At 33.9% G+C, this 23449-nt stretch overlaps 1 protein-coding gene across 1 annotated transcript; it reads right to left on the bottom strand.

Annotated features, from left to right (window-relative positions):
• Window positions 1-476: 476 nt before the first annotated feature.
• Window positions 477-7552, bottom strand: LOC132721109 (uncharacterized). The gene is made up of 4 exons (XM_060705362.1): window positions 5857-7552; window positions 2874-2973; window positions 1970-1997; window positions 477-888 (listed from the first exon to the last, which is right to left on the bottom strand). The coding sequence occupies exons 2-4, from the start codon at window positions 2965-2967 to the stop codon at window positions 681-683; spliced, it is 330 nt and encodes a 109-aa protein (XP_060561345.1). The 5' UTR covers window positions 2968-2973; window positions 5857-7552; the 3' UTR covers window positions 477-680.
• Window positions 7553-23449: the final 15897 nt, after the last annotated feature.

Raw genomic sequence — 23449 nt, 5'->3', positions numbered from 1 at the left:
AACTTAAGTTATGCTCCGGAAACCAAATTGCTAACGGACAGACAGACGGATGGACGCAAGGGGATATAACATAATATGCCCGAAATTATTTTGGGGATATAAAAATAAAGGCTGTATAAGCAAAATGTTTAAATTTATTTTCTAAACCAGTGACCATGACCTTGACCCTAGAGACCACTTACTCCACAAAAATTAGAGGACCATGAAAGGTATCCACCTACCAAATATGCAAGATATCATTAAATAAATTAAGCAATTAAGAGAAATTTACGATAAATCCAACTTGCCATAATAGTTAACCAGTCAAGGCCCTATTTTCAAAGTGAAAAAAGGGAAATAACTGGGAAATATGGATGACACAGTTATAGAACTTGGCAATATCATGTACTTTGTATTGATAAGTAAGCGTGGAAATTATGAAGCCATAGAATGATAGAAGTCTTAAGATATTTCCAACTTGCCATATTTCTTTTATTTATGTTCTTTTGTTTAATAGAGGGCCAATGGCTCATTACTCTAATGTTATGAACTCTATTGTTCTCTTTTGCTCTGTTTACAGTTAGATGGCCCCCTATCCCTTTTTGGCCGTGAGGACAGACATATGGACGGACAACAGACAAACAACAGAAAAGTGATCCCTCTATGTCGCGAAAACTCTGTAGAGGCGACACAAAAATCAGTCAGACAAAAATTAACAAACTACCTTCAACATTTTTACAAATTAAAATAGCTGTATTGCAGCCATTCTGATAAATCAACTTTGGAAATATTATTGGCAATTCTAGCTCCACAAGTTTCAGTATCAGGGATTCTTTGGTTTCACTCATTGGAATGTTTTTCATTTCCACATAACATTCCAATTCCTTTATCCTTTCCAGTTCAGGACTCCTAAAAAAAAGAAAAATAATATGGCTAGAACACAGGGGGTTAACAGGAGTCTTGTAGAAGCAACACATGCTGTAACAAATATGTAAATGGCATGCTTTCACAGCTCATGTTGCATAAACATTTTACAATAATAAACTCTCAAAATGACATTGAAAATGATAGAAGGGTTTAACTTTGTAAAAATGATCATCAAATCAGAACATGCTGTTAGTATGAAAACACCTATATAGTGTAACAAATTTATGTTAGTGGTTAAAAAGAAATAATAAAACAAGAGACCCCTCTCAGGCAGGGCAAAACAGTCTCTAGAAGTTCTCCATGGAAATCAGTAATGTTACTGAAAATTTGCTACAAAGGGGAATAAATATATTGATAATAAGTTGATAAATCTATCATAACCTGTGCTTCAATATAACATACTTGTATGCCAAATACAGTCACTGAAATCAATCAAAGGTTATTCTGGAGAAAACAAAAACCTTCTTAAATTAAGTGTTTAAAAAACAGCATAACTTTATAAATAATGAATTAATTGCTGCAAAAATCAAACCTCAGCCAGGCCTGTGTTTTGATACATACTTTAAATTAATTGACATTCAAGTTTTTTTATGCTAAAACCAATAAGCTTCTGATAGACATGGAGTAAAATTGTTAAAGGGGACGTTTCTTTTATACTTTTTTTATTTAATAGAGGGCTTTTGGCATCTTATTCTTTTGCTACAAAATAAACTAGATTATTCTCTTGTGTTCTTTTTTCAGTAAGATGGCCAATTGTTTACTTTCTGTAAAGCACTGAGACGGACTGAAGAACAAAGCCACATCACATTAGTTCTAAAGGTCCTCAGGCATGTATACAAATAATCAAACCAGAACATGCTAATAATATGATAAGAATACAAATTTCATGTTGAACAATGAGAATATAAATAAGAGAGCCACGATGACGCTATATTTCTCAATTAGAGATGATCATAATTCTTCAACAATTGGGCTACATTATGACATATCTTTTTTATTCAAACAGCATGATTTAAAAAACTTTTAATTTGTAAAAAAGTTTTTTTTCTATTTCAATACTCACCGCATATATGTAGAACTAGACTGCATCTCTGAAGAAAATATAAATTTAAGTGAAACAGTACAAATTATTTAAAAGAACACTTTCTGTAAATGCAAAATATAATCTATTTGATAAAAGAAGTTATATATGCAATTTTTCCATGATTTGGGTTAGCAAAAAACATTATGTCCAAATTATTTGTAAACCTTTCTGGCCACTCCCAGGAGCATGGACCAAAGAGGGAGAAATAGCTATGTCTATATTTTCATACTGTCATTGTGCTACTGTACGACTGTGTTGATTCTTTTTTACCACACTAAACACAGCAGAGAATATAACATAACCTGCAATGCATCAATGGGCCAAACTGACTTGGCTTTTACCAAGCGGTTGCCTCTCAATGCATGTAACTTTGCTATAAGGAAGATGTCTGATTGATTGTTAAAAATGACTAGTGAATTTATTATAGTATTCTAAAATATATGATAGGTTTTGTCTTAATGGGCATATCAAACTTGTTGTAAAAACAAATACAATTTTTAAATCACAATTTTACTCTTTTAATAATTTTAAAACAATCTTTTTTTTTATTTTACTCTATTTATAATTTCAAAAAAATAATTTTCTTGAAATTATTAATTAATACAAAATTTACATCTCCAAGCAAAAGACTCTATTGCATGTAAAATATTGGCATAAATTTGCAAGTTATTTTCTTCTTTATAAAAACGAGTATGTGAAAAACCTCAGCATTACAACATTTAAAATCATATTTATCCTTTCCAGAAAAAAACATGATAAAAATATGAAATTATTGATATATTCATAATATTCCTAAATTGTATTCTTTCTTTTCTGTATTTTGAATTATTCTTTAACATTTAAGTAAAATATTTCTGGTATCATTTTTTTGTTGTGTAAATACCTCTGTGATCTGGTCCTCTCTCCATGAACATAGCACCCGGAACATTTAACAAAGTTGGTTTAGGAATAGCATCTACCTGATCTACTTGCGGCATGTGTAGCTGAAAGTAATGTTATCATTCTCTCAAGCAGGGATGAAATGAATTATCTCGACACAAAATAGAACATTGCTTCAATTTTTCATAACAAATCATAACTGCATATATACATGTACATTGCTAATTAAGATGAGGTTCTAACAACTTTTAGTTTAATTGTTTATGTAAAGTAGCTATAACAAATATTAATTAGAACTATCACAAAATGTGATTTACATCCCCCGCAAGACTGCTTCGGAAATGGAATTTACTAGTAACAGAATACCTTGTAAAAGACTTGAAAAAAGTTTTAAGATTGTTGGCAATTAAAGATAGCTGTGGTTCTTGTACATTGCATTTTCTTTCACTTTGGTTGACCATTGATTCAGTTTTATTGAGTAACTCTGTAATAAGTCTAGATAGTGTTACGGTTATTGTACACTGCACTTCCTCTAATTGCGCTTCACCATTGTATAAAGTTCTATTGAATTGCAAGTACAAGATTTCAAGTTATGCACTGGACAAACAAAAGTATGTCAACATGGCCATCCCCGCCAAATGGGTTTCTCTATTGGAATGTATATGAAATTAATACTGATGGTTGAAGTGATTACAGATTTGAAACCTATGTGAATACTGATGGCTGAAAGCAACAAATGGCAATAAATGAAAAACAAGAGCCATGTTAACATGGCCATCCACCTCCAATCAGAAAATACTTTTTGAGATACGCTCCGGCACAAAAAGTATAAAAAAATAACAAAGGGCAATAACTCAAAAAGTATAAAGGGTAGAGTTATCATGGCTGCGCACAACATTCCTCCTCAATAAGATAAATCCCCCTATCAAGTTTCATGTTGACATCTCAAACACTTTTTGAGTTATGCTCCACTCAGGTGAAAAATTAAGTATGAAAAATAACAAAGGGTAATAACTAAACAATTATGAAGGGTAGAGTTATCATTCTTGTGCACTGCACACCTCCTGGGTGAGATGTATCTACCTGTGAAGTTTCATGTTGATATCTCAAAGGCATTTTTAGTTATGCTCTAGACAAAAATTAAGCATGAAAAATAACAAAGGCCAATAACTGAAAAATAATGCAGGGTAGGTTATCATTATTGTTTACTGCCCTCCTCCTCAATGAGATCTTTCCACCTATGAAGTTTCAAGTCGATACCTCAAATACTTTTTGAGATATTGACCTAGTGACCAAAAAATCAATGAGGGTTAATTACATGGTCATGACTAGTCACTAAGTAATTGTGACCGCAAATCATTAGGGGTCATCTACTGGCCAAGACCAATGCACCTTCACAATTTGAGGGCCAAAAGCCCATATCTTGTCAATATATTGATAAGAAACCTTTTTAACTACAAGGTTAATCAAACCCTGATCATTGTCCCCTTGACCCCAAAATCATTAGGGTCATCTGCTGGTCATGAACAATCATCATACCAAATTTAAAGTTCCTAGGTCAAGCGTTCTTTAGTTATTGATTGGAAACTTTTTTTACCGACAATGTAAATGTGAACTTGACCTTTGACCCCAAAATCAATAGGGGTCATCTGCTGGTCATGAACAATCATCAAAGCAAGTTTGAAGTTCCTAAGCCTAAGCGTTCTTTAATTACTGATGAGAAACTGTTTTTACCTACAAGGTCAATGTGACCTTGACCTTTGACCCCTTGACCCCAAAATCATTAAGGGTCATCTGCTGGTCATGAACAATCATCATACCAATTTTGAAGTTCTTAGGCCTAAGCGTTCTTTAGTTATCACTTGGGAACCATTTGGTCTATGGACTAACAGACCGACGGACCGACAGACAAATGCAAAGCAATATACCTCACTTCTTTGAAGGGGGGCATAATTAGTAATTAGTCCAAATAGAGTTATGGTTATTGAGCACTTCACTTCCCCTTATTGTGCTTGATCATTGTATGAAGTTGCATAGATTTCAAACCATTACTTTTCAATTCATGCACTGGAAAAAAAGGAATGACAGGCAATAACTCTGTGATGAGTCAAGATGGAGTTATGGTTATCATGCACTTCAATTTCTCTTATTGTGCTTGACAATTGTATTAAGTTGTTTTGAATTCCAATTAGTGGTTTTCAAGTTATGCTCTGGACAAGAAAAAGCAATGTAAAAGTAACAAACGGTAATAACTCTGTACTTAGTCCAAATGGAATTATGCTTCTTAAGCACTGCAATTCCTTTTATTTTGCTTGAGCATTGTATGAAGTTGTTTTGAATTTCAAACAGTACTTTTAAAGTTATGCTCCGGACAAGGAAAAGTATCAAAGGGCAATAACTCTGTAATTAGTCAAAATGAAGTTATGGTTACTGTGCACTTCACTTCCTCTCAACGTGCTTGACCATACTAAGATGTTGTTTTGAATTCCAACTAGTGGTTTTCAAGTTACGCTCCGAACTAGAAAAAGTAACAAAGGGCAATTACTCTATTTAGTCAAGATGGATTTATGGGTCTTGTGCACTGCACTTCTTCTAAATGTGTTTGATTATTGTATGAAGTTGTACTGAATTCCAACCATTAGTCTTCAAGTTATGCTCCAGACAAGGAAAATGCAATTGACCGCTGGACCGACTGACCACCGGGTGACTCCTATATACCCCCCAAACATGGTTTCGGGTGTTTAAATATCCAAAATTTTTGTTTGTGGCACTTTTAATTCTTTGAATTTTGTCTTTTTCTGTTGTTTAAGATGATGTTTTTAAGCCAGTGCAAGGAAGCTTGGACTTTAGCTCGCATTTACCAGTAATCGTCATGCTGAATCAAACTTAAAACTTCCATTACAGTCTCAATTCCGATGCGTTTGATCATCTTTAATTAAGTTACTTATTTCTACAACTGTACAGAAATCAAACAACATAATTCTTACCTCAATTATTATAACTTCCTTTTGCTTTCTTAAATAATCAACTGCTGCATCAAGGCTGCTTTTGGTACCAACAACAGTAATTACAACATTCTCTGTTTTAGGCTGAACTGGTTTTGCAGTCTGTGCTGTAATGTAAATATTTTATGCAAATTATTTTTCAGTGACAGAAAAAGCCTAGAGGAAATCAGTGGCACCTTAAAATTGATTAGTGCCCTGAACATGACGAACAGCACATCTAATGTCATGGTCATTGTAAATGCCATCTGAAGTCATAAGTTTAACCTATATTTTTATTTTCAGATTCATTAAATTTTGCTTTTATTAAATGAATACAGTGCTATCTATTATTAGTATCTAAGAATGAAGTAAAGTGGTTTAGAACATGTTACTTAAAAATAATTTCAATTTCTAGCAAATTGCAAGGTCTTTCTAAACTGACTGACTCATGTTTAGTTACTAGTATGATTTTATAGAACCACAAACAAATCACTTTTACTAGGTTTAATATTTAGTGTAAAGTTCCAATTTGGCTTAAATTCAAAGTTCAAGGGGGAATAATTCTCGAAGTAGTAACGCTAAAGAAATAATATCGATCTTATCGGTTTTTATTAGCTATTTAACACCGGTTTGGAGTTTTGATGCATAGGAATTGACCACGAAGGCCAAAGAACATATATTTGAAGTTTGAAGCTTATACTTTAAGTATTTTACTGCACCAAAACTTTAATCTGAAATCTGGACGCGGATGCCGGGGCAAGGAGGACAGCTCTCCGTATACTTTGTATAGTTCACCTGAAAATGATTATCAAATTAATTGGCATTTGTTTTTCAGGTGTAATTAATGTCCATCATGTTCTTTAAAAGTTTTGTACACTATCAATTATGACCTTTATTTATGTTTCTAATTTAAACAGAGTCAAACTTAAAATTTCATGAACTTGAAAGTGCAGTAAGAGAATGTATCGTACCTAAAATATGAAATCAAAATAAAAAGTAAATGCGAAACAGTCCTATCTGGCAATTTATACTCCATCTCTTACTGAATAAATAGAAATGCCAAAATATAAATCTATCTTAAATTAAATAAGAAAAAATACTTGCTTTTGTTCTATCAAAATGTCACGTGGAACCTTTTCGCTTTGAACATAAAAATCAAAATATGAGAAATTTTAAGTGCGAAACAGTTCTAAGTTGCATTTGATTAAATATCTTGTTTGCCAAGTCTTTCCTAGAATTTTTATTACCATTGACATTTTTATGTGTAAAATCAAGGTGTTGTGGAATTTTGCTATTTTACAAACATTTGAGACAGTTTTTTGCTTCTCCTGTAAAATTTTGGAAAATGCACTTAGAACCTTTTCACTTTCACCCCTCGATATGCCTTAAATGTCCTTTATAGCTTATTTGGTGTTTTAAAAGTTCACATGCCAAATATTGTTTGGCTAACTCTGGTCAGTATCACTTAAGGATGACTCCTTTTACAGCAAATAAAATATATTTAAATATTTCAAAGCTCATTTTAAATTCAACTCTGCAGGTCATCTTATTCAGCAGAGCAGAGAAGTTTTACCAATACTTTACAGTACTACTAAAGCTTTAATCAATTACTCTTACGGAATTTCATATTAATCTAAAAGTATGCAATTAAAGAAAATATATAGTATCATTTAACGTTATTTCATATAAATCTAAGAAGTATGTACCTTTGAAGAATGATGAGATACATTATTCTGGTCACGTTGAAGCTTATATAAAGACCATTCACATGGATATTTTTATACATATATCTAGCACTATTCTGCGGTAAACCATATCCAATATATGGCTAATACACACTATTTCACAAATGATTGTAGACGAATATCTTTATAACAAAGCACTCGTGGACGGGAGAAATCACTAATCACAAAGTAGAATAATACGAATTAATGGTTTCGAGCGATCTATGCAGCTAATAAACCCATTGTTATTTTTTCATCATCGCAATATTCATCTAACATAAAAATGGGTAGAGTGAAATGAGAAGACACTATTAACAAAGCAGTCCTATAAAAGGCAGATTATACAGTAGCGATTTACATTATGAGAGAGCAAATATTGACCACACATTCCTCAATCACTTAGAATATATAGATGGGATAGTCTATATATCACATCTACCATCTTATGTATTTGATCAAAACACAATCGCGTTATGAATTCCAGATATACCACTTGTCGTAAAGAGAATATATTCCTTAGAGAGTTAATTAACAAATGTAATTACATAAGTATCAGCTAGTAATGTCGGTAATATCACCATGGGTTGGAAGGAATGAATTGACTACTGGCACTAACCAGAGGATAGTAAAGTGAATAGAAATCTATGGAGAGCATACAATTACAACTCCTAATGGAACAGGAGAGATTTCACAGGTTTTTTAAGGTTCTCTAGGATCTATTATGTAGAGTCTATCACTTCAAAATTAGGCATAGAGGTCATCCGAAGAACCATGTACAAATACATAGATATCATTATCCATATTGACCTGATGAAAAAGATATTGTTGGAAATTGCATATGTACAAGAGATAGGTAATTGAATACACAGAATGAATAGACATATACACGTCACCCTGATATCCCGCAAGAGATTAGGGGACTTCATCCTTTTACACGTCTCAACGAACGTAACACTTGACTATAGAAGAAATTATTGGTGGCAACAACCAATACATACTGACAACTTCACAATGGGCTAGAGGTAAGAGAGAAGAAGTAAAAGTAAGCTCTTCCTGACAACAGACCTAAAAGCTAATTTAAGTCATTAGAAGGTATAATCACTTGTCTCTCAATAAATGAGACTCTGAAAAGGTTAATACTACACCACACACTCACTTGAGGTATAAAAATAGTAGGTCAGGGCGTGCAGTATCCTTAACCAAACATGAGATAAACAAATACGATGAATACTATATTAAAAAAAAGGTACAATTATCACACAAAATTGCAGTTATTGTTAGAGCATATATTGACCATGTACTATCGATGGGTCATGCCGGATTACCTATTACAAACGAAATTTGAAAGAGCATATACCATAGACTGGAAAGAATACCTCTATACTTACTACTAAATATTTGCGATGAAACTTTAATCTCTTGAGAGGACCTCTGTGATTACATAACGATCTTCACAAGTTCACAATGACACACTATTAATAGTCAGCCCCGTTTCACAGAGCCTGATGCTCTTAACTACTAGATAAACATCAATCATTAAAATATATTGAGTAAAACATAGTCAGTAAATTTACAACCAAACGAAGTTAGCGAATACAGAGAATGTGAGTTATATGAAGTATGACCCAATTTCAACACTCCTATGTAAACATCATTTATGTATTCGTGCCAGCAGCGGGAGCGAGAGGTGAACACTATCTCAGCTGGCGTCTATAGTGAGAAAGCGTCAACCATAGCTCAACAAACTTGTTCACGACCTACACACTAGATCTTTCATAATATACGAATCTAATGTATAGATGTTCAATACAATTATCTCATAACGTACTGTACCACACTTAGATATTTGTGCCACATAATACTGGGAAGCGCACAACACTATTCGTCTGGCTCTCTTCACAAAGACCGTATCTCATGCAAGTAAGATAAAGTAAAGAAAAATCGTACTAGGTCCAGCAGGTCAGCGACATCTAGTATCAAATCTCAGTCTTGTCGATAATTTCTAGAAGCAACATCGTAACCAGAAACTCAGATTAAATGATCTCTCACTCTTTATCTGTCAACACACAGGTCGACGCATATTCCCATTCACTATCTTGCGACTGATAATTGCTAACCAACGGCACAGTAGCTAATTAAGTATGATGAAGAGAATGCGAAGTACGTTGACATACATATCACAGGATCCCCATTAAACATATAGGAATCCCCAGTCATGAATGACATATATAATAAACGTCGCTAATAAAAAGTTGTATCAATTATCTAATCGCTTTTAAATTAATTTCACAAAAAACACAGTATTTGATATCATGTTGTAAGTACAAAACTATAAAAAAAATTATGATCGCTAAAAACAGATTATTGTACTAATTCTTTTTGTCTCGACATTAAAATGATTTCCTTCAATGGTCTTATCCAATATAACTTGTGACATCTATCACTGTAAAAGATTGAGTCAAAGTCAACGATCACTTTCTGAACAGCTACTACACACTTACCACACACGAGAAGACTTTACACACATCACTAACAACATCACAATATTCGATGATTTATTTACCGAGAATAAATGTACAATTATGCATCGCTAATATCTAACACCAGAGTGCGCTAGTATGACTCTATATTGCGCGGGTAGTTCATACTCAAATCCAGCTCAAACTAAAAAAACGTAACCAATAGGGAATATATAAAATACTTTTGAATAACCTGCTCTACAGACATCGTGGTTGAATGAAGAATCGTAGCACAGAGACTTGTACCATAAATTAAGATCTAATCACTCGAGTACTATTTAGCATCGCCATCACATTTACACACGGGCACAGTGTGTCCACATGAGAGCCGGTGCAGATATCACATGTCACAATCAAAAAATGTATTATTGCAGTCAAATTATCGGAGTACCTGGAGCTAAAATAAATCTATTGGAGTTACTGCTTTCACAGTACAAAAACACTTAAATTTATTTCAACGATAAAGAATTTCGAATCGTGTGAACATAATATCACACTTGGAATGGATGTACATAGTTTGTAATTAAAAATGTATTCGGCTGATTAAAGTTTAACAAGATTATCTTTGTCGGATATTAAGGCTAACTAAAACTATTTTTGTAATCAAGAATAACAGATAAGATCCCACACAATGTTAAGCGAACCTGGCACGAACAATGCCTGTTTTGAATAAAAACCACGAACACAGATGAGCCACACAAATATATAAGAAATGAAATTCTTGCTACTACGTGAAAAATATGAAGACTAGGCAAGACGAATAACCATGAACAAAATCGCTAACTTTGTGAGCGACTGAGGTTGAGTGAGTGACATTGCACAATTAAACGTATCTAATCACAATCTATTGGCATCATCACCTTATATTTTCCTTATATTTTTGTGTCAATTTACACCTCCGGTCGCCCAAACAGTATTGTTCCAGTGATCATAGGGCGGTAGGCAGGTAGTCAAATTTACCTCAACAAGAAGCTACATTATACTAGAGAATGACCGTTTTTTATCACACACGAATTCTCAGCTGACACATGCTGAGCCGTTGAGAATGATTCATACAATAAAAATATAGGACACATACACGAACTTGAATCACAAGTATGCCTCTTACCATTGAATAGACATTTTAGTCACGTGGCAGAAAAGACATATCTGGACATCTTAGGTCTCGTGATCTTTAGAGACAATTGGACACATAAAAGACCCAATACTAATCTTAGAGGGCGCGAGCAGCCATCACTTAATCTCATATATGAGTCTGAGACTCAATAAATGATCAATAGGGTCACGGAAATTATTCTCATAAGTAAAAAAGAAATTCCAAGTTATAAAGTCATCTAAACCAGCACCTTAAGACGTAATAGGAGCATTCTATTATCCATAAAAAACACCAAGAAGCGCTATTGGACATGTAACAACTGTATTCAACCTAGAGCCACACATGGGTCAGGGGTTTGAAGTCGGCGAACGACTCATCTAGATCCAGTTACCTCTCACTGAGAGTGGGTGACTAACCATCCAGCGGAGCACTGCATAAGAGAAGTATTAGCGCAGGTTAGTGCGAAGGCTTATCTATGCAACTTAACATGGATGTAACTTTTCCTGACAGCATACTGATGGAAAAAGCAAAAACCCGGCCTAGATGACTGATGTATATATACTGCGTATAGAACAAAGACAAAGCTTAAGAATGTCACACCAAACAAACAAATGCAATACAACACAGAGTTATTCCCATATATTCATTGGTCTAAATATAATACCAAAAATCACTTCTCCATCGCGAGATAAATAAATCAATTATTAGTTTGCGTTGCAGCGCCTAAAAGTTTGTATAGTACACACAAATCTTAAACAGCATATTAAAAGTGTTACAAATGATCATTTATATCTAAGCGTACAAATTATACAGCTATCAGAAATTGAAACTAACTCTGAATAATTGATCAAATTGATTGCGCGATAGGAAATTCTACAATGGTGCGAAATTTGAGCGGTTCGAGAGTTCAAGCACTAAGAAGAATAGATTGAAATTATGGTTTTTCTTGCGAGAGGAAGCCTCGAGACATACTAATATTATTATGGCTGAAGAGCATGTAATAGACAATTTTCCAGCGTGAAAGTTGGTAATTATCAAAATAATGAGCAGGGACAATACATTTATCATAACACATGTAAAGCGAGCATGTGACAATTGACTTCTGCCCTAGTAACCCATACAAATTCAATATTGATGGCGTCCAAGGTCAAGGTCACTAAACGTGTTATTGACTATCAGAAAAGAGATAAATTATGAAGAACTATTGTATATTATACCACTCAAAAGTATATCTTACAGATATATTGGGATAATCAATACGATGGCTAACACCACAACACGGACATAACAGACAGACTACAAGCAATCGAGAGAACCAAATTGAGGCACAAGAAGGCGGACAGAGCGGGTGTATCTAATAGATATCATAAAACATACAATAGTTATGACCCAATCAATATTTTGCATCATGCAAAGATAAAATGATAAGCATATTTGGTGCTAATAGAGAACTAATGAGCAGTGAACAAAGCACTCTTAATTTTCAGAGTATTAGTTGGTTACCCGTATATGACCTTCATAGACGAAACAACATTGAGGGAGATCATAGGGTCTGACCACCAACAAGTGAATGCACCAATGATATCACGTGACACAAGCATGGACACTGAGTATAGAGTCTCTCAAACAAAACATAAAGCAATAATTCAGTTATATCTTGCAGAGAAAAGGCATATCACGACACATCGGTTAGTTCAACCATTATAAGAGACAGATTTATTTGAGGACTCATAATATTTGACTCTAATCATTCAATCTCATATCTATGAGAATAAGTCAACTTACTGAGTTAATTAATGAGGACCACGAGTTATAAAAGGAATGATTCACTATACTAAAAAGGCAATTTGTCCATCCTATGTCGCCATCTACGTTAAACTTTGAATGTATAGTAAGTAACATTTACATGAAATACAGCTTGGGCAATATTTACAGCGTGTGAGATTAACGAATCCACCAAATATCTGGCTTCTATCCGTAAAATATATGTATTCTTCTCATGTAACAATTTTCAATCACTTTGGTATGATGTGCCGTATATGACCACGCAATAATTCTCTCGGATGCCGATATAGAATCCACGAGAATAATATCTTAGATTTAGTTTTATTATAATGCAACTTGCCATAAATTCAGACTATTCCGAGTCTTAATAACTGTGGCACAATTGTATAGCAGTATATTATATGTTTTTCAATTAGGATAATTTTTAGCATAAATTTTGTCACCTCAAAATTGGTCGGGGTTGAAAACTCAAGATTTTTTCCCATTTAAAAATCAGTTCTTTCCTTTGGAGCCATGGGTACTATTTCATTCTGTCTTTAAAACATTTTTGCTCAGTAGGAAATAATTAATCTTAGGGAGTGAGGTGTTAATAAAGTCATCAGTATTTCGACACACATAATTAGAAATGGCATGCTTGCAAGCACTAAATCTCCAATTGTATAAAACTGAGGGATCCTAAAATGATCAGACATGTTCATTATAAAGTCACACATGAAAATAGCCAAGATAATTATACTTTTCATTAGTAACACTGAGAAGTCGAGTTGTGATCTTTATAACCAAAGAAGAAATAATCCAATATAACACTAGGAACATTGGAAAAATCGGAAAAATCGTTAGTTTAAAATTATCATATAATTTATAAAACACAAAAAACACTTATTCACTAGAAACAAAAATAATCTATGAATTAATTATTAAATGAGAAATTGAATGGAAGACAATAAAATTCACAAGCTATTTAATAGCAAAATTGGCACTATTTCAAATCTATATTATCGATAGCACTACCACCAATTGCCATGTATTAGTGTATAGATAGAAATACATGACTATTTTCTTCATTTTTAAATTTATTACAAAAATGCTCAGCATTTCTTTCCTCCAATAAAATATGACGATTAACAGTAAATCAATGGCCAAGCGATCATTATCATAAAATAAGTAATAAATTTCTTGCTTGCTATACATAAAAGTTTGCCCACAAATCTCCTGATCAAAGTGCGCACTTAATTATACGTGCTATAAATGACCTTTACAAAAACTCCAAGCCTAGAGGAACACACTATTAATTTATGAATATGCTCTCCGATTGAAAGTTTGTTTTAAGCGGAGTTTACTGTAGTAGTTTTAAAGATACCTGTAATAAGTGGAAACTGTTCTGTCATTGAAGGTCCCTGTGACCCAGAGTTCAAGATAACGTGCGTGTATTTTAGGCTTCAAAATCAAGTAAACGGCACAAGGGTTACTAATATTTTCAATTATTGGTTGCGTTTATTGTAAATCGCCAACTTAAGATGAAAATTAATTACTTAATATTAAATAAGAAATAATTTGTACAGCATATTTGTGCGAGTCATGATACTATTTTTAATCTTTCTAAACAGTTGATCCTGTTGTCATGCTATCTCAATTACAACAATAAAGGCAATACCATTCTAACTTTTTCCGAGCGGCCAAACGACACACCGAGTTTGCAATCTAATTCTTTCGCTATTCGCTAAAACCATCCCTATTTATTACCTACTTTATTGCTGTCTATCGTTATAAAGAACACAAAAAGTAGGAGTATCTATAAAGGCATTTCTTTATATTAGACATAGCAAATGTAAATATTAACAGACTACGGTCAGATGTCCATGAAGCCTGTATACAAAGCCGAAGCACCAGCTTTAATGATCAATTTGCTATATTTACAATCAAAACATTTCATGCAGTTGCGCTGGATAAACAACACACACAAAATAAGTGTAACCTGTATTTGTACACTAAAACACCAAAAAGTGACAGCGGCTCCGTAAAACAATATACAATACAAAAATATTGTTATCCAGCACCACGAAACCGTAACGTAGGAACATAGAAGCCCAATCAATACGATTCTTGTTGATTAACATAACCATTCTATATAACAGAAAATTATTAAAGAAAAATAATAAAGCAAAATTGTCTTTACAAATACCTGAAATTGTACCACAAATTGTAAATAAAAATGTGAAGGATATTCATGATACCAGTCTAGTCTTGGATCTAATCTGGACCATAGAATATCCTTCTTTGAATAGTCACATCATATTTTCCAAGTTAAATCCAAGAACCACTAACTTTAGAATAAATTACCAACAAAAATAAAATCTCACATAGAATAATATAAATACATTAACACTCTGCTAAATTATAACTTCAACAGATTAATAGTTTTCTCCAATGCTAGAATAATACTGTGTTAGAAAAACTCCATGGGCATAATTAGCCAAAATATTAGATATACTGACTGACTTTTAAGAGTCTACTGATTTGGAGCGGTAGAAAAAAATGGATATTAGCGGTATATTATTGAAAAATGTCAAGTTTAGTTACATATACTAACTAAGGAAGAACTTTCAGAGAAGATCACTTAATGTTCCAATAGAAAGTATCAACTTTAAATCTAAAACCACAACATTCAAACAATATAGAACCTTCTAAGAAGATCAATTTTCAGAGGTTCTATCTTAAATACTAATGCATGAGTTTTTCTACAACAGTTAATAGACTTCTAGTTACATAATGTGAGTTAATATGTTCATATCCTAAAAATAAATAAACAAATCGGATGACTAATATATATTTTCATTACGAACTATACTAACTGAGGCCACTTTTATACAACTAGTATACATGTCACAGTTGTGATTGCACTTACATCAAAATTTAATGGCAGATTGTACAGGTGATATATTTCGTATTAAGTATTTTTCTGGGCGAAGTTATGTCAATTCGGTCATCTGTGATAATAAACAATGCGAATAAAGTAAAACAAGAATATGAGAGAATAAAAGGCCAATTTCAGTTTGAAAAAAGCTGAATAGATTTTATGAGCTGAGAGTACCTGCTTTAAATATCCATAGTGGTCCTTATTCTAGAGAAATACATAAAAAGATCATGAGGCACTGCAATAAAGACCACAGTGAGCCCAGAATAATTAATAGTTGATGTGATAAATGTGATGAAGGGAATTCTACATATGGTATTCTTGGATTTAAACTTGGATTTAACTGGCTAATCAAAAGTCATTCCACGTGATACAGACAGACATTAGATTCATTCATATTTGGACTTCAGTAAAGACAAGTTATTTTATTTTCTTTATAGAAGCTCCTGTAATAAATTTATTATTGTACAGTTTATTGCGGGCAGTATTTTTACTCGATACGAATCCGGCCTAACAATATAAATTTACGGAGTCCAATTTAGTGTGTAATTACAAAATACAGCTATTACAATTGTTATTCCCCGGCAACTGGTTTGTAAAACAATGTCATTACTTTCTTCCGTTATGGCATGACCTATTCGTTCCGTTGACGTAAGGTATAATAAATGGATATCAAAATCAAAGAAAAAAACTAGAAACAATACATTTTTATAACGTAAATCCCACATTTCATAAATAGAGTTCTAATATGTACCAGTTTGCCCAGGAAAAAATTAGTGAAAGTACTCTTGGTGGTATAATGGAATAGAACCACATCAACTGTTAGAAAATAAAGTACACACCTACAAATGCTCAAAGTTCCATCTTTAGTAATATTAATTTACAGCTGCATATAAACGCAAACAAATTGGTAAACCTGTCGTTTTTACTTGATTTGACCTAAAATACACGCACGTATTCTTGACCTGGGTCACAGGGACCTTTCCAATGACAGAACAGTTTCCACTTCCATTACAGGTACGCTTCTAAAAACTACACAGTAAAAACTCCGCTATAAACAAACTCATCGGGACATTCAATGCTTCCTCATAGCTGGAGTTCTTGTAAGCATAAATAGCGATAGTGCCTTGTATCAGGATTTTATAGCAAACAATTACTTATAATGAACTGATTGTTTACCATATCTCCGCCAATATATAGAAGAATGGCATAGAATAAAAAAAAAATAGCTCAAATTATATATTCATCTTAACACCAACATTGGAAGCGTAACGAGATATTAAGAAAAATAATGAAAATCCTTTGTATACTAGTTATAGTTTTAATTTTGTAACTATCCGATGCTCTCTCAAATTTCTCATAAAAATTCATAATTATTTATGTTGTCTTAGAGACAAGTGGCTTCTTTTTTCTAATCATAAATAAACACAAGATTTTCAGATCCTCCTTTATAGTATCTTGCCCTTTAAATTAAAAGAGACATTTTTGACGCATGAAAGATAAGATTTCTTTCTTTTTCATTTTAAATCAAAAGCATATTTGCTAAGTTTTCAATGATATCGCTTGCAAGCAAGCATAAATTATGTTAAACAGATATAAATGACTACAGTTTTACTCGACAAAATTTTAAAGAAAAAGCTTAGGACTAGGAAATGTATATTTTGAATGCATGTATAGAAGAAAGATACTTATAAAATGAGTTGAGGAGAAATGTATGATTAAAGTGAGTATGGGCAGTTGGATTTAGGAACAGAATTAAACGTAATGCTTTAGGTGAAACTAGTCTGTGTTTATGAATATATTGAATTTCCCTCCACATTCCTGAAAAGTACGGGTAAACCCTCAGTGAAAAAAAAATTATCTGGAACACTGGTGACCTTGAACTTTGACCTAAAGACCCCAAAATTGATTGGGCCATCTACATTGTACTACAAAACAAATCAATAAGTGAACAAGAAATACCGCAATGGGACAAAAACCAGGTTTTCAACCACCAAATTTTGATGTGACAAGAATTAAGAATGAAATATGGCAGTGAAAAATAAATAATAATGCTGTTTTTTGTACTTACATAGAAAATTGGTTTCACTTCTTCAAAATAAAAATATACCTGATACCTGAGTATCAATGCCAAGCTGTATTTCATGTAAGCTACACACATGCCAAGTTAAGTATCAAAGGACAAAGTGTACCAAACCTTTACCTTGCTCCCATATATCTAAGTAGCCATCCCAAGCTGCATCTTAATATAAGCTACCCACACAGCAAGTTTGGTGTCAATATGTCACAGCAAACTAGTTATTATGTGGAAACAGTGACCATGACCTTGTTCACAGACACCTGGGTAGCAATCCCAAGTTGCTTCTTGATATACGCTACCCACATACTTAATTTGGTGTCAATAGGTCTATTAGCAAACTTAATTTACTATGCAGAGATCTAATTTTTATTTTTAGCAACAGTTGATGCCTGCCCTTAATATAAGCTACCAACATACTAAGTGTTGTGTCAATAGATTAAAGCAAACTGAAGTTATTGAGTGGAAACTTAATTTATAATTTTAGCAACAGTGACCTTGACCTTGATCAAACATATCTGGGTAGCAATCCCAAGCTGCCTGCTGATATAAGCTACCCATACACCAACATTCAGGTGTCAATAGGCCTTAGCAAACTCAAGTTATTGAGCAAAAACTAAATTTCTATTTTTAGCAACAATGACATTGATCACTGAGACCTGCGTAGCAATCCAAAGCTGTGTCATGATATCATGATATAAGCTACCCATACAGTAAGTTTGGTTTCAATAGGCCAGAGCAAACTTAAATTATTGAGCGGAAACTGAATTTCTATTTTTAGAAACAATGACCTTGACCTTAATCACAAACAACTGAGTAGCACTCCAAGCTGTCTTTAGATATAAGCTACCCATACACCAAGATTGGTATCATAACGCCTCAGCAAACTTATGTTATTGAGCAGAAACTGAATTTCTATTTTAGCAGCAGTGATTTTGACCTTAGTGGCAGACACATGGGTAGCAATCCAACTGCCTCTTGATATAAGCTACCCATACACCAAGTTTTGTGTCAATATGCCTAAGCAAACTCAAGTTATTGTGCAGAAACTGAATTTCTATTTTTTGGTATCAGTGACCCTGACTTTGATCACAGACCCATTGAAAATGACCTGTGATAGCCAGACAAGATTTTTGCATTTATAAAAGACTGGCCACCATTTTCTGCAGCAAAGCACAACTAGGCTCAGGGAACTGAACACTGACCCGTGCAATTTTCATTGAAATGCCACCAGCAGCTTGACTTGTGAAAACCAAGAATTTTCTATTTATAGCTCTGGAGGTCATTTAGTACAGCAAAGCAGAACATGGCCGCGATATGCAATTAGGAATGGTACTGTTCACTCCTGTGAAGTTTCTTGAAATCCAACCAGCAGTTCCATCTGTGGAAGCTGGAGAAGATTTTTCTATTAATAGCTCTGGCTGCCATTTTGTGCATCAAAGTGGAACCTGCTGGCAATATGCACAACTAGGATAATACAAAAATGTAGTACTTATCACTCCAGTAAAGTTTAGTTGAAATCTAAACAGAAGTTTGACCAGTGAAGCCCGGACAAGATTTTTCTATATTAAGCTGTGTCGGCCATTCTGACTGGCCAGTGATGTGCAAACCTATTGATGGTATTGATCACTCCTGTAAAGTTTGGTTAAATCCCACCAGTAGTTTGACCTCTGAAGACAGACAATATTTTTTCAATTTTTAGCTCTGGTGGCCATTTTGTGCAGCAAATTGGAACATAACTGTGACGTGCATAACTAGGGATGATACAGATCATACCCGTGAAGTTTGGTTGAAATTCCACTTGTAGTCTGACCTGTGAAGGCTAGACAAGATTTTAATATTTTTAGCTCTGGCCAGCATTTTGTGCAGTGAAGCAGAACATGCTGGTGTTGTGCACAACTAAAGATGGTACTGATCACTCCAGTAAAATTTGATTGAAATCTCACAAGTCATTTGACCTGTGAAGGCCGGACAAGATTTCTCTATTTTTAGCTCTGGTGGCCATTTTGTGAAGTGAAGCGGACACTGCCTGTGATATGCACAACTAGGGATTGTTCTGATCACTCTTGTAAAGTTGGTTGAAATCCCACAAGAAGTTTGACCTGTGAAGGCTGGACAAGAATTGTTTTCTACTTTTAGCTTTGATGGCCATTTTGTGCAGCAAAGCCAAACGTGCCAGTGTTGTGCACAACTAGTGATGGTACAGATCACTCCTGTAAAATTTGATTGAAATCCCACAAGTAATTTGACCAGTGAAGGCAGTGGACAAGATTTTTAGCTCTGGTTAGAGTTTTGTGCAGTGAAGTGGAACCTGTGTGAGATGTGCACAACTAGGGATGGTACTGATTACTCATGTACAGTTTGGTTGTAATTCCACAACTACATGTAGTTTGATCTGTGAAGGCTGGACATTTAGCTTAATGCTGACAGACAAAGGAACAGACGGACATCAGACCAAATAGGATAAAGGGTCATTTCTATTGTTATTTTCTTTTGTTTAATAGAGGACCATGACCCCTTACTCTATTGTTACATAATGAATTATACTGTTCTCTTTTGTTCTGTTTACAGTTAGCTGGCCCGCTATCCCTTTTCGGTAGTGCGGACAAACAGAAGTTGAAAACAATGTTTCCAAAAAAATTTGGGAGACATAATTACTCTTCAGCATTCAGTGCATTCCAGATACGTGATCGTCGGGACTTCGGATGAGTCCTCATTATAACCGGGTATCGTTATAACCGGGACAGAACAAATTGAGAAATCCAACACCGTCAGGCATCATTTATTTCTACTTTCACGTGCATGACCTTTTTGAAGAGTATATAAACGGAGGTAATCTTTGCAATCAGAAGTTTTTGTTTTATTTAAATATACATGTACAGTGTAACTTCCGAAAACCGAACACCCATGGGACTTGTCAAAAAGTTCGGATTTCAGAGGTTTCCGGAATTCAGAGGTTTATGATAATATGGACATGACTAAGCCACTTAATATCACTAAATGTCAAGGAAGATGTGGCCATTACTATATCATATGTTATATCATATATAATAGTCTATTAATCAAGATAAAGATGTGAATGAAAAGAATACATTTTTATCTTACCTGCAAATGCTTTTGGATTTTAATCAGTTTGTAGAAATGTTGATAATTGCATAAACTTACATATTGTCCGATTCTAGTTAATTAATTATTACATCGAATGCAATAAAATCCCTAAGACATTTGATGCATACATTGTCCAATTAATTGTCATTTACTCTGGTAATAAACACTTCAAATTGACTGACCACCGTAAATTACTATGATTAACCGCATCACTTCAAACATACCATTTCACAGTTTGTGATTTTAACGCGTGTCAACTTACACGATCACCGCTAATTAGTAAACAATCGATAGGGAGATTAAATCTTTCTGCAGGGTAAACATTCTCGATTTACAATGTATTTCACACCTTTGGATATTTCTGGTTTTTGGAGGTAAAATTGCATTGATTTGACTCTAATTTTACGAAAATATCATCCGGAATTCAGAATTTAGAAGTTCCGGAATTCAGAAGTATTCTATTAATAGAAAATAGAAGGGAAAAAATCGGGACCGAAAAAATTGTTCGGTTTTTAGAAGTTTCCGGATTTCAGAAGTTACACTGTATATAAATATGTCTAGCTATCATAGAATTTTCACATAATATAAACACAACCTACGTCTACTGCCGCGTGTGTTTTTTCATTAATATGTATGTTTTATAATTCGTTTCAAAAAGTCAGGCAGTGCATTTCTCACGAACACCGAATAACGCCGCAAGAAATTAGCCGCTTCCTTTGTGATTATCACTCAATGGAATTGTTTTGTTATGACCTTTCGTCACCTTAAGGACAATTAAGCCCGGAGCGCTGACAAAACAAGGCTGATACATTTGATCGCTAATTACTTGACACATTATCTCATCCCACGTCAATAATTTCTTTCTTAATTGACCTTTATTATTGGTCATCATTGTTTTTCTAAAGGTGACAAACTTATGCAGATGAAATGCAAATGAAGTGACCTCGATAAAATTCTGAAAAATACGCATGGGACGGCGAAATTATGAACATTGTAACCAGTATCTCGTTAAAACCGATCTCTTATAAACGATAAACAAGAGCTGTCGGTAGGATAGCCACGCTCGACTATTCTTAGTGTTTGATAGTAAAAAAAGCCTTGGTAATGTAAAATATATTTTCCATGTTAACAAAAGGGCAAATTTTATCTTTAAATCCATGTTACAGTTATAGGCATTGAAGAGTCCCATTATGCTCTTAAAGAAGAGTATACAATTTCAACTTGTTTCAAAGCCAGATGTCAATAGAATGTGAAAATATCTGAGAGGTATGCAAACTTAAATGCAAATTCTAAGTGGAAAAAGGGACATTATTCTGCCAAATGCTTGATAGTACAGTTACCTTCTCCTGTCTACAGGTTGGGGTCATGATGGTGAACAAAGTTTCAAAGCCATATGTCAATGGACTTTGAAAATATTTGAGGTATTACAGAAACTTTAATGTCAATTATAAGTCGAAAAAGGGGCATAATTCTGTCAAAATGCTTGATACAGTTATCTCCTCCAGTCTACACGTTGGGGGTCATGATTGTGAACAAGAGTGCAAAGTTTCAAAGCCAGACGTCACTGGACTTTGAAAATATTTGAGGTATTACAAAAACTTTAACATAAGTGGTTATGTCGACGCTTGGGTAACTACAATAGCTCTACTTATTCTTATGGAATAGTTGAACTAACAAGAGCACCGCTAGGCGGAGCATTATATGCCAGAAAGTACTTTTTCTTTTACGGAGGAAGACATGGGAATTAAATACAGTATTACCTCCTTTAAAAAGCAATCCTCCTTTATAGCTGAAATACATTCATGTATATATACAGTTCCTGTTTTCAAAGCACCACCATCAAGTTGTTATCTTGTAAGTAACAAGAGCCCGGTTTGAGCCGGGTGATGCTCCCCGAATAGGTTTTGGACACAGGAAAGTACACCTCTTGTAGTTTCAGAGTTATGTTCGTGGAAAAAGTTCAAAGTGCAATAATTCCAAAATAAGGCAAGGCAGAGTTACAGTTCTTTGCACTGCACTTCTAATCAATGTGATCTATCAACCTACAAAGTTTCTTGATGATATCTCTTATGATTTCCGAGTTATGTCCTGGATAATTCAAAAAGTAAAAATAAACAAAGGGCAATAACTCCAGAATTAGGCAAGGTAGAGTTATGATTCTTGTGCACTGCACATCTACCCATTGAGATTTATCTACCTACAAAGTTTCATGTTGATATCTCTTATAGTTTTACAGCTATGTCCTGGACAAGATTTTTCTAAAAGGGGAGATTATTCAAAAATAAGGCTTAACAGAGTTATGGTTCTTTTGCACTGCACCTCTACTCAATGAGATATGTATACCTACAATGTTTCATGTTGATATCTCTTATA

The sequence above is a fragment of the Ruditapes philippinarum genome, unplaced genomic scaffold (genome assembly GCF_026571515.1).
Source record: "Ruditapes philippinarum isolate M1 unplaced genomic scaffold, ASM2657151v2 ctg6322_1_1_1_1, whole genome shotgun sequence".
Lineage (NCBI taxonomy): Eukaryota > Metazoa > Mollusca > Bivalvia > Venerida > Veneridae > Ruditapes > Ruditapes philippinarum.
This window is presented reverse-complemented; position numbering and strand designations above follow the sequence as displayed.